The sequence below is a fragment of the Sander vitreus genome, chromosome 1, assembly GCF_031162955.1.
Source record: "Sander vitreus isolate 19-12246 chromosome 1, sanVit1, whole genome shotgun sequence".
NCBI lineage: Eukaryota > Metazoa > Chordata > Actinopteri > Perciformes > Percidae > Sander > Sander vitreus.
The window spans coordinates 4596856-4616862 of record NC_135855.1 but is presented as its reverse complement, the minus strand read 5'-3'; the positions used below and the strand labels follow the sequence as shown (position 1 = coordinate 4616862).

At 41.2% G+C, this 20007-nt stretch overlaps 1 protein-coding gene across 3 annotated transcripts in view; it reads left to right on the top strand.

The window, feature by feature from the left end:
* Window positions 1-19049, top strand: part of znf536 (zinc finger protein 536) — a 253348-nt gene extending 234299 nt beyond the window's left edge. For all 3 annotated transcript variants that reach the window (XM_078249854.1, XM_078249782.1, XM_078249922.1), the window contains one exon: window positions 16397-19049. In XM_078249854.1, the coding sequence (XP_078105980.1) occupies window positions 16397-16551 (155 nt within the window). In that variant the 3' untranslated portion in view covers window positions 16552-19049. The remainder of the gene's footprint in view (window positions 1-16396) is intronic.
* Window positions 19050-20007: the final 958 nt, after the last annotated feature.

Below are 20007 nucleotides of genomic sequence, written 5' to 3'. Positions count from 1 at the left end.
ACAGCTCCAAACCAAAAGACAGTGGTGTCAATATTGGCCTTCAGAACCCCATGTCAGCTGAACCTGCTGTGTGTATGTGGTTGATATTCAGACAGCTCGGAGACAAATCAGAGATGCTGTCGAGGACGGACAGACAGACAGAAGGCAGAGAGGAAATGACAGAGAGGGAGAAATGGAGGGAGAGAGAGAGAGAGAGAGAGAGAGAGAGAGAGAGAGCGTTTCGGGGAGAAGGCAAAGACGAGGAGGAAGTGGAGGGGTGTGGGGTGTGTGTGTGTGTGTGTGGGGGGGGGGCTGATCTTGGAAAGGTTTAGTATATCATAATTATCCCGTTAAGTAACGGCGGAGCGGCCTCCCCGGGGGAATTCGTCTTAAATGGAATATTTGCAAGGAGAACGGGTCAGAGTGAAAAAACGCAGGAAATGGAAGGAAATCCTGTTTACATTTACATAATCATATCAACACTCACTCCTTCTTCGTCTTCTTCCTCTTCTTCTTCTTCTTCTTCTTCTTCGTCTCTTTCTTTAGGGTGCCTATTCAAAAAATATAAAAACAACACCGAAGAAACAGGGGAACGAGACAACTGAGGGAGGGCTTTAGGCGTTTCTTGTTGCTTCTTTTTTTAATTTTTTATTTCATTCAATTTTTTTGTTGCTTGCTCTTATTTTCTTAACAGTGCTGCCAGTGTTGGCAAGAATGCCTCGTTTTTTTTTTCAAATCTCTTGCCAGCGCCTACCAACCTCCCATCTACTTCTCCGTCTTTCCACCCCATAATGTCCTCTTTGAGTGGGGTTTCTCAGACCTTTTGGCCTCTTTCGCTCGTTTGGCACATTGGGAAAAAAAAGAAAATGAAAAAAAAAAGAAAAGCTTAAGCATGAATAAGGAATGGCGCGCCCGGCTGTGTGAGTCTTAATTGAGATCTGCTAAGAGCAGGCGGCAGATGTTTGTAGCAGCAACTGTTGAATCATCAGAGACCGCTGAAAGCCTGTGGAACCACGTTAAAAAAAGGAGCCAGGTGCTCCACATTTTTTATTTCTCACTCTCTCTGCCTTTTTTTTCTCTCTTTACATCATTGGAAAACTGATGTGGTGATGTGAAAGTGTGTATGGGGAGTTTGTAAAACAGAAATAAAAAGGGAAGAGAAGGGAAGAAGTGAGAAACAAATATATGGTTCAGCAATGCTCAACTATTGTAGAATAGATGAATATTTGGTAACTTGAAGGTATCTACATAAGAGTGACATGACACTGTCATGAACACATCACACTGTCATGACACAGTCATGAACCCTAACCCTAACCATAACCACAACCATAACATAACTTGTCATGAAAAAAACCGAATGACATTTACTAAAAGAAGCCTTATGTCATACACGTTTACGACTTGTTTATAATGTTTATGACACGTTCATGACAGTGTCATGTCACTCTTATGTAGATACCTTCAAGTAAAGTGTAACCGAATATTTTAGGTCAAACTGTGGGGGAACATTTCTCTCAAGTTAGCCCTTGATTCATTTTAAATGCATTTCATAATATATAGCTATTGACATGTACATTTATATATTTATATTTAACTTAATCCATTTGAAATTGTTGTATAGATGCACATCAGATTCTATATATTGATATTGCTGATAGTATGTCAATTATATAATATTTTAAATGTATTTATTTTGTAGCTGTGAAGCATCACTCACATCGTGAGCATGTGTAACATGTTGAAACACAGCGATTCATCAAAGAACCAAAACCAAACAACTTTGCTCTGATGCATGCACGGCAGATTCACGTTTGCAAGATTCCTCGCTTGTATCCATAAGACAAAGCCATCTTTAGTTTTTAATTTTTAATTTATCCAGGTAAGCCGATTGAGAACAAATTCTCATTTCGCAAACGACGAGCTGTCACATTCATACCTGGAAGCTGCCCTAGTACAACCACAGTCTGATCTGCTGGCTTTTTTTTTTTTTGGGTGGGTTAAGGGCCTTGCTCAAGGGCACCTCAGTGGTGGTAATGAGGCAGGGACAAGCGCTGCTCTTTCACTCCTCCCACCCAGATTCATCCTGTCAGTCTGGGGATTGAACTAATGCTCCATCACAAGCTCGCTTCTCTAACCTTTAGGCCTCTTTCACACTGGCTGCGTGGCGTGAGCGTGTCAGCTGCGTGGCGTGTCCGTTTTTATTTCGGCTCCCATGTTAACAGGTTAGAGCTTGCACACTGCCTGCGCGACACTCATTTCTCAGGCGCGCCGAAAACGCGTGCATGCTAGAAATAGGACCGACGCCTATTTTTCACGCGTGTTGGAAGCGTTTCCAGACAAAATAGAATAGGAAAAGATGTTTATATGTCAATTTGACACGAATACATTAAATAAATGACATCTTGATGTTCGAAAGTCTCTAGGTTTTGACATGAATGCAGATGTAAATGTAATTTAAATAAAATAATAACAAATAATTATCGATTGCCGATACAGAACAAAATATTCTGTAGCCTATTTTGCCGTCAATACTGCCGACGTTGTCTTTGCTGTAATCAAATCAGTATATATTTATGTTTATGGGAAACATCCATGTGTACAGACAAGGCTAGCAGCAGCAGCAGCAGCGCCGCGTCAGACACGTTTCTGGTGTGTAAAGACATAGAAAACGCCACGCAGCCGCCGCGCAGCTGACACGCAATAGCAACGCCACGCTCACGCTACGCAGCCAATTTGCAGGAGCCCTTAGCCTTTTGTTTGATAGAACTGAGTTGATTTATGTGTAGGAGACATGTTCTCTTCTTCTTTGCCCTTCACTGGATTAACCTGGTTGTTGGGACCAAGGGCAACAATTGCAGTTGGGCCCCTATTGCCCAGCACCCCTGCTTGCCCCATCTCCCAAACTTTGCTCCATTACAGTGCACAAATAGAAAACCTGGGGCCCGGGATACTGCTTAGTTTCTTGGTCTACCTGTCACTAAGTGTGAGAAAATGGGATTAAACAACACTGTCTTTAGACGTAATAACAATGTGGGTGCTATGGTAGTTCAACTGGTTGAGCGTGCGCCAAGGCTCAGTTCTTACTGCAGTTTCCCGGGTTCGAGTCCAATCTGCGGCCCTTTTGTGGTATGTCGTCCCCACTTTTCCTTTCTTTAGCTTTCCTGTCCAATAATGGCCAAAAAAAGCCCAACAATAATATTTCAAAGAAATAAGCCCAATGTGAGAATAAATTAAAGTAGAACAAAACCCCTAAACTAGATTTTGACACACACGTTAGGGGTGCAAAGTCCTCAACAAATTGCGTACAGTACAACCAGTTGATAGACAGTAAACGTGGAAATTTAGAGACCACACACTGAAGTAGAATCAGTGCACTGTGTGTTCTTATTTACATACAGCCTTCAAATACATTTCAGATTTTTTAATTTTTTTAGGATGAAATGCAATGATAATGAACGATGAAGTGCAACATTGGAGTTGTTCACAGAGCCTGCATCTCTGCCTTTTTCCACCGATTCCAACCGACCACCTGACCCTCGTCTCCCCACATTCTGAACGGCTGTCACCTGTAACATTTGGAAGAACCAGATAGACACTCAGCCAAAGGCTGGCCAACACTATGTCTCTGTTAACCCTTTCCTTGACTGGGTTACAGGTGCATAGCATCGGCGTCAGCCACACAGGATATTAAACCTGTTTCAAGCCCTTTGAACCTGTAATTGTTTGTCCTCTGTCCTCTGGCTTGAGCCCCCCTAAAAAGGGTCTAAAATTGCCCATGGGAAAAACTCCCCCTGTGTCATGGGAGCGCTGGGAACCAACGACCGGATCTCTGTGATTATAAATGATATCTATGATAGCTGAGGCTGGGTTGCTCCCCTGTCTGTCTTGTTAATCTGCCTCCGCAGAGGCTCGGTGTATTTTCATCCCAGTATCTTCATCTTTTAGCTCTCCAAGGGTCCAAAATTAACTTTTTTTGCCCACCAGTCAAATGGCTAGTGAATGTTTCAACTTTACCGGCCACTCAATAGATCACCGTTGTTGATTGACGACGCTGAAGTTGGCTTCCGATTCGCAGCTTCCGATTCGGCGGTTAAGGGGAAATAATGGGATAATTTAGTCCAGATTTGACAAGTCTAGGTATAGTGGTTTTGGATCTGGACCTGGTCTTATGTGGTCTACATATGAAAAAGAACAGGGAAATCCCCCTTTTTTTTTTTTTTTTGCATTTTCACAAAAAGAATAAAGCTTTCACAAATCTGAAACTGTGTTTTTAAGAATATTTAACCTCTCTGGGATCATCTAGTCCAGATTTGAAAAGTCTAGGTGTAGTGGTTTTGGATCCGGACCTGGTCTGCATTTGAAAAATAAAATGTGAAATCTCCCTTTATTGTGGTCTCAATAAAGCTTTCACAAATCTAAAAGTGTGTTTTAGATTTAATAATTTACCTTTATGACTAACACGCTTTCAATACAGTCAGAGGCTCCAAAAACGGAGGATCAGTCACTCAGCAATGTACAGTAAGTTATGTTTCCCTGCTGAATCGGAAGCTGGGAATCGGAAGCCAACTTCAGCTTTAAGTTTCCCTTAAATTTCCCCTTAAACGCCGAATCGAAAGCTGCGAATCGATAAAAACACTGCGGGATCGGGATGTAGCCTGGAACCCCCCCACGCCAGCAGACACCATAGATATATATACTGACAGTATATATATATATATATATATATATCTATTAGCAGACACCAGAAGCGTGTCTCAGCCTCCCAGGACGGGGTAGCTCCTCTGCTCCGTCCGCCGTCTGCCCGCTCCCTCATCCTCTGCTCCTTCCTCCCCGTGTCACAGCAGAAAGCACCTGCCTTCTTTCCCTGCATCTTCTCCATATTAGCCTATAAAATGACGTGTTTTCTCATGCGGGACGGGAGAAGACACAAAATCAATGCATCTCTATTATTGTGCGGGCATAATTTCTCAGAGTTTTGCGGGAGCGGGCGGGAGTGTAACACACACGTTGCAGGTACGGGCGGTAATGGTCAGAAATTCAGCGGGAGCGGGATGAAGAAAACAGTCCCGCGCAGGGCTCTAGACCCTGGCTCTCTGTGCTTCTGTCCTGGTCTCTGTCTTTTTTTTTCTTTTGGCCTATAAAAGAGACCTTTTGCACTGAAGCCACTGATTGTTGAGATTTAATGACGACTCACCAGAATCCATATTTAATGAAAGGCCTGATATTTTGAGGTTGAGATTCATCACTCTACTCATATTCTTTACTTTCCTGCCTGTGTCTTTCTTTATGAGTGAGTATTATAGACTTCAGCGGGGGCGACGCACTCACTCTTGCCCTATATATGCATATTGCCCTATATAATATTGCCCTATTTGCTGCCGTCTCTAGTTCCTGTTCTCCTTCCTCTGTGATCTACTGTACATACATCCTCCATACTGTGTCATCACACTCCTTTTGTCTGTCCCCTTCTTGTTCTTCTTCTGCAGTCAAATGAATGGCTTTGGGGATACATTTCAATGGCCGATTAACAGACTGCTTCCTCCTTCCCATCTCCCATCTGGCTTCATGCCACACCAAATTAGTAACCAGATATGTCACCACCACCGCGCCGGTGCGGATAGCAACGTACGCTTGTGGGAGGGCCGTGGCTTGCAGATTAGCGGCTGCAATTAATACAATTGACTCGCAGGAAGGCCGTCTGATCTCTCGTGTTTTGTAGTTTATTGGTCCTGCACTTCAAAACCACACTGCGAACGAGAAGTCTGCCAGGCCCGACAGAGGGAAGAGTAAATGTTAACCGAGTGTGTTAACCCTTGTGTTGTCTTTGGGTCAAATTTGACCCGTTTTCAAAATTTCTATATCAGAAATATGGCTTTCTTTTTAACTACCTCATTTTGATTACCCAAAAATAACATGGATGATTCCACACAACGGCTTCGGATCTCCACTCTCATTGGATTTTAGGGCGTTTTGTTTCATTTTTTTTAGCATTTGAAATAAACAAAATGGAAATGTTTCTAAACATATACCCTTCTGTGATTATCCTTCCTTTAATATTGGTCTAAATAATTCATAATTTCTGCTTTTGTAACTCAAGAATTAGGTATTCTTTTCTATGAATGAGATTTATTGACCATGAATTCCAAAAATAAGTGTAAAACTAGTAGTGATAAGTTGGTGTTAGTGGTGTTTATACATGTTAGCGAAAAGAAGCATACAGGTCTTCACAGCAGTCTGAGGGCACCCATACAAACATGCGATGGCGTGGCCTTTAGCCTGTGTCCGTATCTCACAGAATGAAGGAAGGATGTTACTTCATGCAAGCACAAACAAAAAATAGTGGCTGTCAATCTGTGGCAATGAGATGACCTCACCTATTTCTGCTCCCTGAACTAAAAACCTCCTTTTTCAGAAAAAGGATGTACGGTAGCGATGGGTTTTAGTTAAACTCAAATCCTTGATTTCCTCGTGAGAGCACGAAGGCAAACGTGGAGTTACGGAACGACAGACGCACACAAAGTTGTGAATACACACACAGCCCCGCTCAGAAGAGACAAAACAAATGAAAGTAAGAAAAACAAGTTCTCCACAATAGCAGCCTTCATTTGACTGTGATAGAACCAGGGCACATGGGTAATCTGGCAGTTTAATGATTTCTTTCTCTCTGTCTTTTTTTATTTATTTTTTTTGCTCCTTTCGCCTCTCTCTCTCTCTCTCTCTCTCTCTCTCTCTCTCTCTCTCTCTCTCTCTCTCTCTCTCTCTCTCTCTCCCTCTCTCACATCAGACATTACAGGCTTTTTTTTCAAAGCACAGTGTGTCACAAGCATTTAAGATGTAGCCTTTTTCCCCCTGCACATTCCAATGCCATTATGTTACATTGTTGCTGGATAAAAGGCTGTATTATGTTCCCCCCTCCCCCAGTAAAAGGGCAGAAGTGGACCCAGTTCTTATCTGCTGAACGAATCAATCAGGATTATGTCAGCTGAAAAGAATCACAGACAGCCGTCGCCAGGCACTGCGTCTGTGTGTGTGTGTGTGTGTGTGTGTGTGTGTGTGTGTGTGTGTGTGTGTGTGTAGCCCCTTCTCTCTGTGTGGAAAAGGATGGGACATTTGCATTTGAGGAAAGCACTTGTTGGTTATTATGAACATGTCCAGCTTGGTGACAAAGATGTCATTCGGGGTCTAAAAAAGCGAGAGGATTGTTTTTCTATTTATGTATTTACCCAGCGCGCGCCCCCACACACACACACACACACACACTCAACCCAACCCTTTTCTCCTCCTCTGTGGGAGGATTGGAAGGGCACTAATTATCATTTCAGCAGAAATGATTAGGAGATCAAACAAGGATCGAATGCCATTTCCTTCCATTAATGCAGGGGGTTTAGAGTGCCTGTCATGGCTTGGCTTGTCCTAGGGCCTGTGGAGAGGGGGTAACAGGGGAGATGAGAAAGCAGGGAAGAATGGAGGATGGACAAGAGGCTTAAGAGGAAGGGAGTGAGGGAGGGGACAGGACGGGACACGGGTTTGGCAACCGAAAAGTAGAAGAGTTATTCAGTTCAGTTGAAAGGCCAATGGATTTTGCGAGTGTGTAAGTTGAAGACCAGAAAGCTTTCGTTTGAATGGGGAAAGATAATTAGAACTACTATTTTTCTTCTGTGATTTGGTGGAAATCTATACAGAAAGTGAACTCAGTAAAAGTTATGGAGGGACACTGCCAGATATTTACAGCCTGACTTTTTCAGTGTTAGTGCAGAAGGTTGGTGTGTCTGGTTCCCCCTTAAAGGAACACGCCGACTTATTGGGACTTTAGCTTATTCACCGTATCCCCCAGAGTTAGATAAGTCCACACATAGCCTTCTCATCTCCGCTAGCCTAGCTTAGCACAGATGCTGGAGGTATCCGGCTCCATCTAGCCTACTGCTAAGTCACTAAGTGACAAAATAACTGATTTCTATAGTCAAAGCGTGTACAAATAACAAGGTCACATGAGACACAGCCATCTTCTAACCGTATATAAACTGGGAACTATATTCTCAGAAGGCGAAGCACTGCTACTTCTGCTACTTCGCTCAGAGTTGGAGTAATATCACTCTGCCCAAGTAGCAGTGCTTCGCCTTCTGAGAATAGTTCCCAGTATGTATACGGTTAGAAGATGTAATATCTTAACATGTAAATAGGAACATGTTGGCGTTATTTTGTCACTTATTGGGAGCAGTAGGCCAGATGGAGCCGGTTACCTCCAGGATCTGTGCTAAGCTAGGCTAGCGGTGGGGTCAGACAGAGTTACGACACGCACGGAGATGAGAATGTATGGTATGTATGGACTTATCTAACTCTGGGGGATACGGGGAATAATACAAAGTCCCAATTAGTCGCCGTGTTCCTTTAAAACCCCATCGACAATACAGTGATCAAGACCATGTATTTTACTTTTATAGGGGGTACTCGAGCAAATAACATTGCAGGACTCTCAAGTGACAGATTAGAAAAATGAATGGTCAAAACTGATGCAGCAGAGACCGAGCTATCCTTATAGTCTGTAGTATTGGTTAGGCTCCACAAATACAGGATCGCAAAAAAACAAAAAAAACTGGTTCATACATATCCCATGATGCAGCTTGATAGGGTCTCTTTGATAGCACGATTCAATTCAAGATTCAAGATTCAAAATCCTTTATTAATCCCACAGTGGGGAAATTTACACTGTTGCAGCAGCGAGGGATAAGATGTTAACACACAATAATTAAAATAATTAAAGAGAGTAAATATTACAATAGTTAAACGTATTTACAGAATTGCACAGTCACGTGTTTTATTGCACGTAACCAGCCATAGCAGAAACCAGTCATAGAAGAAAGTGGAGGCGTGACAATTCATTTTGTTCTGAATATTTGACATCAATTTGATGAATGAGGAGTTGTTAATAAGCGGGCAAGAGCTCTCAGTTTAGCCCTTTACCTTGGTCTCTAATCTGACAACATTTTCACATGGGCGATTCAAAAGACGTATTTGCAGCACAGACTCCTGTCTCATAAGTGTCTCCATTCCTGTGACAGCGGATGTTAAATAAAAGTGGATGGTGTAAACGCAGCTAATAGCTTCCTCCATTTTTGGACTCGCCTGCTCTCACTCATCTATTGGACAAGTTTGTGGTGGAAGTATTTCAGTGCAACAGGTGTAGGTTTTAGAAAAATAGGAAAGTGAAACAAAATAAAGACAGTCGAAGACTAAACCAAGTTAGGTTTTTTTGTATTTTTTATTTTATAAACTTGCAAGTTTACAGGAATAGCACAAGTTCAAATAAGGCGCAACAGCTCAGTGTGAAAAAGTCTCTTCAACTAGTTGATCAAGGACACTGAGCTTATATAGACAAAAGTGATAACCACACGTTTGGTCTAAACATGGCTCTGCATTTCTTACAGGCAACTTTAGACATAGAAGACAATCTAAAGTCTTAGATCTATTGTTTTTTTTCTTTTTCTCCGACGTGATCCTAGATCCTCCAGAAGACATTATAAAACAGGTTTTACAGGTGGCGTGCCCTTTTTAACACAGGCCACCAAAACCATCCATTTGAGAAAATATCTTTTCATGTGACTTTTTGTTAATGCTACATCTTTTTGAATCAATACCCTCCCGTTATGATTCAGCTTTGAAAAGTTTGAGGCCAAATGCAAAAACCGGAGCATAAACAAACGACGCTGAACCGCCACCTAACTAAGTTCGGCGTTTCCATTAAAAGATCAAAGAGACCGGAGGTGGATATTTGGGAGATTAGCGAGGAACAGGCGAAGCGAAGGGGGCAGAATGAGAGTGGATGAGGTTGTGATTGTTTCAGCACGTCAGATGAGAGAAATGTCAAAGAGAATGTGAGAGATGACCTCTGTGTTCATCGCCCATTAATGACCCCGCAGCTCCCAAGCTTCATTTTCCCTCTCATCAAAAACATTAAAAAAAAACATTTCCTCCTGTCTCCAATAGTCATTTCCCCCCGCATTGTATTTATGTATTGAAAAAAAAAAGGTAATAGATCAAGCACATTCCATTATTCTCTTATAAGATCATTAGCAAATATAATTAGATATGAAAGAAAGTAATTTGGAGAGGAGAGGGGAGAAAAGCGCTATCAGGCAGAGAAGACAGATTGTAGCATCAGAGTGTTTGGGCTTAAATTGCTCAGCGGAGGTATTATCAAGCCGGCAATCTTTTAGCCTCAGAAATAGTTTTGGAGACAGAGAGCGAAAGATAGAAAGAGGCCACTAACATTCACTTCATTGTGTTTCCCCAACTGCAATCATTCTTTCATGTTTTTTTTTTTTTTTTTAACGTTTTTTACTTGCTTTCATTTTCATCCCTCCTCTGAATCCTTCCATCCTGTCACACGCATCACCTCGTACTAGACCCTGAGAGTTTGCGAGCAAAACAAATCTGAGTTTATAAAAAGAAAACAAGTTGACATGGAGTCATCACACACACAAAAAAAAAACACGCATTATCACAGACAACAGGAAACAGGTAACCTTCTTACCCACTTCTCGCACGTATTGATTCCGCTTTTGTATTCTTTTTTTTTGCAACTTTAAACAGAAATAACACACAAATTGCGTACCGCCTTGAAGTTGCTTCGCCAGGAACCTTTTCTTGTCTCTTCTCTCTCATCCCGCACACCCCCACACACACACACACACACACACACACACACACACACACACACACACACACACTCCACCTCTGCACACAGGAGTTTTCGTCACTCTTTGTTGCACCTTAACACCATACTGTGTTTGTCTAATAGGGATCTGAGTCGAAGGCAGACTGAGAGCACAACAATCCTGCTGCGTTTCACCACAAATGTGCTCTTTCTTTCTCACATCCCTTCTTCTTCTTCTTTAGTAGTGCTTTGCGGGATTGGCGGAGGGGGAGGGAGCGCGGGAGGAGGGTGGGAAGGGTGCAGAGGAGGGGTGGCGCAGGGTGGATGTGGATTTTTCTAGTCTTTTGTGCGAATCACAGGGAATGGTAACTATAAACATCCTGTATTCATTAAAACCATCTAAAAATACAATTTTGGATCGGGGGGAGGGGGGGTGGGGTGGAGGGTGCGCTCACTTCCTCGCCGCTCCTCCTCGGTGTATACAAGCGGGCCGTGTTATGCCTGGTGCCGCTCATATTTACATATTTATAAATACTGGGCTGTACAATGAGACGGGGCTGTGCCAAGAACAACACTTTCTGCTAGTGCAGGGCCCGGATGCCTGGGAGAGGGAACAAAGGAGCCACAGCCATCTTCAGTGGCACACACAGGGTTCACAGAGCTCGACTTTACACACTGTTAAAGTCCATATGGACAGAGAGGGTGACAGATGCACTACGCACTGCAGCCAGGCTCCTTTTGATGTCTTTATTTTTATTGATTTTTTTTAGATGAGACTGATATACTGTGCGATATAACAACTTTTAATACATTTGTGATATTTAGCCTTATTCGGTGGACATGAGGATTTGGGTTTCCTCAGCAGCTTCAGGACAGTGCAGCCTTCCCCTTACTCTGGCTTAAAGGTCCCATATCATGCTCATTTTCAGGTTCATGCTTGTGTTGTGGGTTTCTACTAGAACATGTTTACATGCTTTATTGTTCAAAAAACACTTACTTTTTCTCATACTGTCTGTCTGAATACACCTGTATTCACTCTATGTCTGAAACGCTCCGTTGTAGCGCTTGTCTCTTTAAGCCCCCCGCCCTGCTCTGATTGGTCAGCGTTTCGATGTCTTCCGCATCTGCGCTCTTTGCGTCATTGCAGCCGGGGAATGACTGTAACGGCACTGTAGCGGCACTTTCTAACTGTTTAAAGTGTAGTAGTGTACAACCTTACAGAAGTCCTGAGGGCTGAATTAAAGGCACAATTTCTGAATACGGGTTGTGTGCATTTCTCTGTGGATTGAGTGTTTTGATACTTTCACAGTATTTAAATAGCACCTCGACCTGCTTTGTCATCAAAAAAGTCTCAAAGAAATCTCCATGATCAGATTTATACCAGTTGCATATGTTTATAGGTTATGACCAGTGCAAACAAATAATTATTGTCTTCCCCCTTGTTTTATTTTAATAATTTTAAAAGGCCTGACGAGCTGAAACATCCGGCCAATCAAAAGAAAGAAAACAAAAATCAGACTTAAATCTGAAATAAAAATGCAACCCCCAGGTTGGGAACCACTGCTCTAGTGGTATCTAGCCATGCACATATTTCATCATATATCATCATAAGATGCTGAAACTTAAATGGCCAGTTCATCCAAATGTTTTTTTTTTGTCATTACATCTTTTTACATTTTTATTTAGCCAGATTTGGAGATTTCGGTCCTCAATTCAGTGGAGGTGGGTAGAATTTAGGTTGTAGTGCTTACAGCTTAAAAAAGAAAAGAAAAGAAAAAAAACATATTTTGCCTGTGTCTCCTCTCTACTAAAGATACCCCTATGATAATAACTGTTAACAGTGTGTTCTGTAGATTATCAGTAACAGGAATACTGTGCAGTGAGCACCACAAACACAATTCCATTTACCTCTATTGTATTGGAGTGGAGACAGAAATCTCAGAGACAAATGTCTCAAAACCTGGAGGAATGAAATCAAAAATAGCTTGTACTGAAGTTGAACACATGAAGTCAGCTTACGGTAGCTTTCGGTATTTTAGAATACATATCGACCTTCGAAAATCAATATTAGCTAAACCCTAATGGTCATCAAAAATAGAAAGAATGAAGTGGCAAGCTGCTGAAACAGAGGGCCCCACATTTTTCACTCATTTGTATTAGCTATCATATATCAAGAAATGCTGTACACATTTGCCACACTATTAGGCTTAAGAATCGTAGCGTGTTGCACTGCAGAATGCCAGCTTCAACTTAGTGAGTGCCGAGTGTTGTGTGATGTGTTCACAGACTGCTATTAATGTCAGGTGATGCCTCTGAGACCACACACTCACACTTACTCGCTCAAACACACACACACAGGCCAGCGAGTCCCAAGGCGCTCTCCGACACATGCTCAGAGTGCAGTGGTACGCCATTGTTCCATCCTCCTACCCATTTATCCATTCTGTTAAGCATGACACATGTATTAACAGTGGATGGATCCTGGAGCTGTGTGTCCACACACCATATGTTTTCCATTCCCAGGTCCTATCCTCTCCAATAACCAGCCCTCTCCATCTGCTATATCGCAACACACCACAAGAGGGGGCACTTACTCTTTCACGTTGTGTTTTAAGAGTGTAGTGGCAATATGTACTGTAGATTTACTGCTGTTCCTTAAATACGAAACAATAATAGTTTGATCATTTGGTAACACTTTACTTGAAGGTATCTACATAAGAGTGACATGACACTGTCGTGACACTGTCATGACACAGTCACGACACATGAACCCTAACCCTAACCATAACTTGTCATTACCGAAACCGAATGACACTTACTAAAAGAAACGTTATGTCATAAATGTTTATGACTTGTTTGTAATGTTTATGACACGTTCATGACAGTGTCATGCCACTCTTACGTAGATACCTTCAAGTAAAGGGTAACCGATCATTTTTGTAAATGGAGATTTTTTGCAAATATTATACTGCCGTCGTGCACGCACACTGTAGCAACCCCTAAGTAGGGCGGAATATTTGAAGCAAACACATAGATAAGAATTGCATTCATGTGATAAATGAATGCCAGGATGGTTTTCTGTTTCTGTGAGGTGCATCTGCCACCTGCCCGAATGGGAAATTAAAAACTGTGAGGGGAAGTTATGCTAAATCTATAAAGTTGGCCAGAAAATGGCTCCCCCTTCGCAGTGGCAGTTGTTTGGGGAGAAGGAGCACCGTGCTTAAATAATAACATTCCAGGTGGCTTAGTTAATGAACAGTGAAAATCAAATATGGGGCCTAATCTGGAGCTCGTTACAGGAAGTTTCCTTACAGGGAAGTCAAAGGCAGGAAGTGCCCTTGGGCATATAGCAAGACACTCTTTGAAGCTTCAAAACTAGGAAACTTTATGTTTGGTTTATTTCAGTTATTTTATTGTACATAAAATACAATTGTCAAAATAAATCTTAGAGACATGAACACGAGTGATGTTTAATGGTGACTGCTTTCACTTTTTTTCAGATATTTTGAAAGTGAATCTCGATCACTAGGGAAATGACCGGTCGAAATGTATATAAAGGAATGCTCAGCTGTCTAGATGCAGGCTTTAATGTCTTATTTACTGTCTTAGCTTGCCATCTTGTGGTGAAAGTTGGTCATGAAATGATATCCTTTACTAGTAAGGAATGCAATTTGATGAGAAAACACCAGTTTGTTGACTACAAAAGAGACCAACCCTTTAACGTACATAGCTGTTTTCTCACAGCTAGTCGTGTTATTGGTGCTTTGTGTGATCCAGGATCCTATAAGTGTGCATTAGGAATCAGGATTTATCTTGCATGTTCCAGTTTTTCAATCAACACTTCTTTCAATATCATTAGAATAAAAAAAAACTATTTGTAATTATCCTTTAGCATCACTGGAAACCATCTGAAAGCGCCGGACGTGGAACATTAAAGGCAGAAAGCCATCTAACAAATACAATGAAGTAAATGTTGGTTAGAGTGATGTTGGGGTGCTTCACTCCACGCACAGACATCCAGAGAGTTATTACTCAGCGCTGAATCTAAGAGATGTTTTATCATGTTATTAGCTCTTTATTTCCCCTCTGTTACGGCGGCACTTCCTTTCATTTTGATATCCATTTCCGTCCTTGCGAAAGCACAGCTCAAATAAACCTGTGTTTTAATTTGGTTTTGTCAGATTCATAATGCCACTTTAAAAGAACATGACATGCAAATGTGTTCAGCTGTGTTTTATTGCAAAATAATTTTCTAAGAAGTTGCTGAGGGAATGAAAGTGTAGAAAAAAGGGGGGGTGGGGGCTAGGGACAAGTTGTATTATTTAGTGGCCGCTGCTGTGGGACCTAATTACAGTTATGCATTTGTTACTGTCTCACTGAGTCTTTAAACTTTTTTATTACAATTACTCACACTGTCACACTTCCTGTCACACATATTGAGCCGACCAACTTGATTGTAACAAGTATGAAACTACTCCAGTTGTCATAACCGTAATGCGTTAGCCTCTTATATCATGTTACGAATGATTATGTCACTGAGCGCCCTATCACAGTCTCACAGTGTAAACTCATCTGTACAGAAGATGCACAAATAAAATTAGGAAAAAAATGAATGGTAGATCAAGCAATCTAATGAAATGCTGACCTTGCTTATGTAAAGAGCAGCCTCTTCCCTTGCTTATAGTTGCTTACGGTGCAGTAGGTACAGAATAACAGGGACACCCTAGAATGCATTGCAAACCAAAACAATAGTGCAATAATAAGGTTACACTTATAATTTCAGTGTGAATTCAACTATATGGACATGGAGGGAATCTGTGGAATTGTTGTATCCGAATGCATTTTATTGTAAGGTGTTCCTGTTTTTTTGTCCACCCTGTATGTTTATATACTAAACACATATTATTAACATGTAAGCATTTACACCAAAACAGATGACAGTGATATTTTTAAGTAAGGGTCACATTTGGGACCGTGAGCTGAAGGTTTTTCTGTTGCTGGTCCTAGTTTTTAAATTTTTTATAATGGGTACATAGGTCATACAATGTATAGAATATGAATCCAGGAGAAACATTTTAAAGGGTCAGTTCGCTGAAATGAACAATGGCTCACTTATCTCTAGCAGTATCTGGCTCTTGGTTTCATTTGTTCAGGATTAAACATATCTTTCTTTGATATTTCAGCCACCACACCAATACAATGGAGGTGAATTTGTTCGTGGTAAAAGTATATTTAAAAACTTCCAACAGAAACATGTTTGTCCAAAAACAGTGTCCCTTTACAGTAATCCAGGATAATCCATAGACTAGTCTCTGGATAGTTTCAACTGGGACTACTTTATACTAAAGAAAAAGTCTCTGTAAAATTGCCTATGGATTATCCAGCATAATGGGGACACTAGCTTTATTCACCGCCATTGTACTGGGTCTCAGAACCTGGACAAATGAAACCAAACCCAAATCTGTAAGACAAGCTATAACTGCAGGTAAGTGAAAACAATGTTTTCTGTAATTTGGGTGAAATGACCCTTTAAAGTTTGAGACAATGGGCCAAGCTGACAGTCTCAAATATCTCATCCATCCATTTGGCCCCACTGACCGTATAATGCAATGCTGAGTGTGTGTGTGTGTGTGTGCGTGTGTGTGTGTGTGTGTGTGTGTGTGTGTGTGTGTGTGTGTGTGTTTGTATGTGCTACAGTGTGGGGTCCGTGTGTTGGGGTCCGTGGTGCTAATCTTCCTCTTGTTCTCTCATTGGCCGTAGTGCATCTCTGGGTAGGAGAGGAGGACCAGCCAATGACCCATGACCCCGCGCTGACCCACGACCCCAACCATCTTAACAACGAGCTTAACCACCCTAACAACTATAACCTAGGTGACCCAGAGGGGCTGGACGCCCACGCTGTAAACAAAGACTAACCGCCCACACCGGAGCAAGGCAGGATGATGATGAAGGCGATGATGATGATGAGGAGGATGATGATGAAGGATAAATGAAGGAGTACACTATAACAAAGACTTTATTTAAGATGAAAAAAAAAAAAAAACACATACTACCGTCAGAGTCAAGAGAAGGTGTGAACTATATGAAGGAAAGTTTGGGACAGTTTCCTTTGGGGACGGATTTGCGAGATGCTTGGACACTAAACAAAGTGACGGCAACTTTCCTGTTTTGTCTCCTGTGGTCTGAGTGCCCCTTGTCTTTGTTGTCTTTTCTCTTATACAATGTATTTTTTTTTTTTCTTTTGATGAAACTACCTGTCTGATTAGCACTTCCTGTAACTGGCACCGCAATCTCTGATACATTCCTTGAGCTAGAAAGGTGTGTCTTTTTTAAAAAATTAGGACTGAAGTGTAGTGCTTAATCAAATGCTTTCAAAGACTTTTTCTCTCCTGTTAAATGAAGACGACAGTTATTTCACGAGTCCACGGACCACCGTTATATTGTACCTGGAATGTATAATACTGTAGAATAGAAACTCAACTTTACCGGGCTGTTGACAGAGACCAAGCACATTTCCTGTCAGACCAGCCACTTCTGGCTCTTCTATCAGCTTTCATAGAGTCACTATTTATGTCCCCATGACCATGCATCCCACTGATTGTGGTTAACAAAAGGACAGGGCACCATACGACAATCTACAATGCAAGTTTGTTTCCAGAAAAAATATGATATTGCTGGTTAAAAATCATACCCACAGTTGACTTTTGATGAGAGTGGTGCTAATGATGATTAAGAAGAAGAATATTCAAACTGCCCTAAATGTACTTATTATACTATATCACCCGCGCCTCCATAACCAGGCCAGTACAGGCCTTCACCCTGCTATATGGCTCCCTTTGTCTTTTTTTTTCTCTTGTTCTGTATCATTCAACACAGCGCCCATAGACGCTTAATGTACATAGAGAGATATACAGTAGTTAAAAAAAAAAAAAAAAGTGAAAAAAAAAGTTTTAAAGCATTTGTGACGAGGAAAAGCAAAGAAGTGACAGTAGTTTACACGGCCACAATCTCAAAAGGTAGGCATTCTTCTGGAGTTTGACTGAGAATAATAAAAAAAAACAAAAAAAAAAAAGGATCTCAAGCAAAAAGGGGGAACAGTTTCTTTCTTTATCGCCCTCCATCCCTTTCTCTTCATCTCTCATGTCGACCTCAAGGACTTTAGTGTTGCAGATGTTTCTAAAATACTGCCACCGATCATTGTTGCACAGTGTTACTGACTACTGAAAATGGTTTGATGTATTTACTTTAAGATGAGAAAAAAATGAACAAAAAAATGGAAAAAAAGACATATTGTGTATACCCTTAGATACAAGTCATCTGTTATTGCTTCTACAAAAGCTATGTAGCTGTGCTAGACTGTAGGACGTAGGGTTGATTTTGATTTTGATTTTTTATATGTACTGTACATTAATGCCTTCTCCATTTACTGATCAAAAAAAAAAAAAGAGGAAAAAGATGACAATCGTCTCCTGTGCTGCGAACATATTTGCCCCCATATATACAGAATCCATTATGCATAGAGGGACTTAATCCTTTCTTATTTCTTTCATTTTTTTTTGGTTCTCAGAAGTATTTTGCACTGTGATAGTATTATAAATCCAACCTATACAGTACAAAACTAGCTAAACTAACTAAACTGAAGGTGTGTGTTTGTGTGTCCCTTGGCATTGTGAAATGTTTCTACGTCATTTTTTGTGAACCCAGAGAAAAATTCTAATGCGGTATGTACAGTCCAAATATGATACTTATTTCAGTTTGAGCAACCTCTATACTGTATGTGGCTTTGACAAATGGTTACCCCGATTTCTTTTGTATGCAAATCCCCTTCTGCGATGCAGCGTGGGCCTGTTACTGCTTTCGCCTGCGTGATTTCATGTGCTCGAATTCCAACTTGAGGTGATTTTGCTGCAGTACAGCCTCTGATTTTTCTTTCCATTTTAATTTGATTTTCTGTAGACTACAATTAACCATCCTTTCAATTCCAGTATGCCAGGAAAAGAGGGGATTAAAAACTAAAATAATACGAGTGAGACATATGAAAAGTGAGACGTAATGGTTGTAGGGAAATATAACAGGGTGTTTGAAGGGAGGAATTCTGGAAATGGGGTCTGAGTAAACCAATCAGACGAATCCTGCTGGAGGCACTGACCAGTGGCTTTGACTTCTGACCCTATCTCTGTTTTCCACGGGTGTAAAGATGAGAGATTAATGGCGAGAGTCTCACTTGGGCTCTCTCCTTCTCTGAACCAGCTATAATGAGCATTCCACTCCACATATTATGTACAAAACCTGTCTTGTGAGCTGAACACTCTTTATGTTTCACTGTACCCTCATGGCAGATGCTTTGTTTTGTAACTACTGAACTGTACTTATAGTAAAAATAAAATGTATTCAAACTAAAAAAAACAAACAATGGATTCTCACAGAGCAACGGTCTGTTTCATGTTTTTAATTTCTTCATTTCTAACAGAGCGAGAGTCAGTAAGGCGAGCTGCCGTGTCACTTTGTGATCAGAAGAGGATAAACTGTTTGGAGAGTAGTCCATCACTTCTAACGCAAGTTATTATCTCTCAGTCAATTTGATGGCAAAAGCTTCACGGACTGTGATCATGATGTCGAACGCACACAACTAAATTACTGTCTGCCCCACTTTGTCTCCCAAATGTGTCCTTAAAGTAGCTGTAGTGAAACCATACGGGGATGATGGGAAGCATGGGAGCATGATCAGAGCAAAATGCAAAGGGAAGAAGTTTAAATTACAAAAAATCACTTTCACATTAGAGACGTGCAGTGCCTATCATACGTCTTCCTCTTGCCTCATCTGCGTCTCTGTTCCCCATCCCCTTGCTTTGTTTCCAAGTTCTTTTTGACTTGGAGTGTGTGCATCTGACTTCTCTGTCTTTGTCTCTTCTGGTCCATCCTACTTACGTTTGACCAGTCCCCCCTTGTATATTGCATATTGTTTAACACACCAGCTACATGTGATTCTGTGTAGACTAAAAACCAGCTGTAGATAACGCCACTACATGATTCAGTATCATACAGCAGATAGTAAATCAGATACGTCCTTCAGTGCCAATCCAACTGTTACTAGCCGATCTACAGTAGACTGTCACACACAGGATCATTTACAGACGTTACGGTAATATTCAGTGCTGGAAGAAGGACTTAGATCGTACGCCAAGGTAGCAATATAACTAAATATATTGAAGTCCTTTATTGCATGGTAAAGTATGGCTATATTATCAACAAAAGGTACTAAAAGTATCAAAAGTAAACATACTTACTGTATGTAGAAAATGAGTGTGCATGTACATTTTCAGGCTGTTCTCATTAACCATTCGTACACATAGCTACGAAAAGTAAAGCAC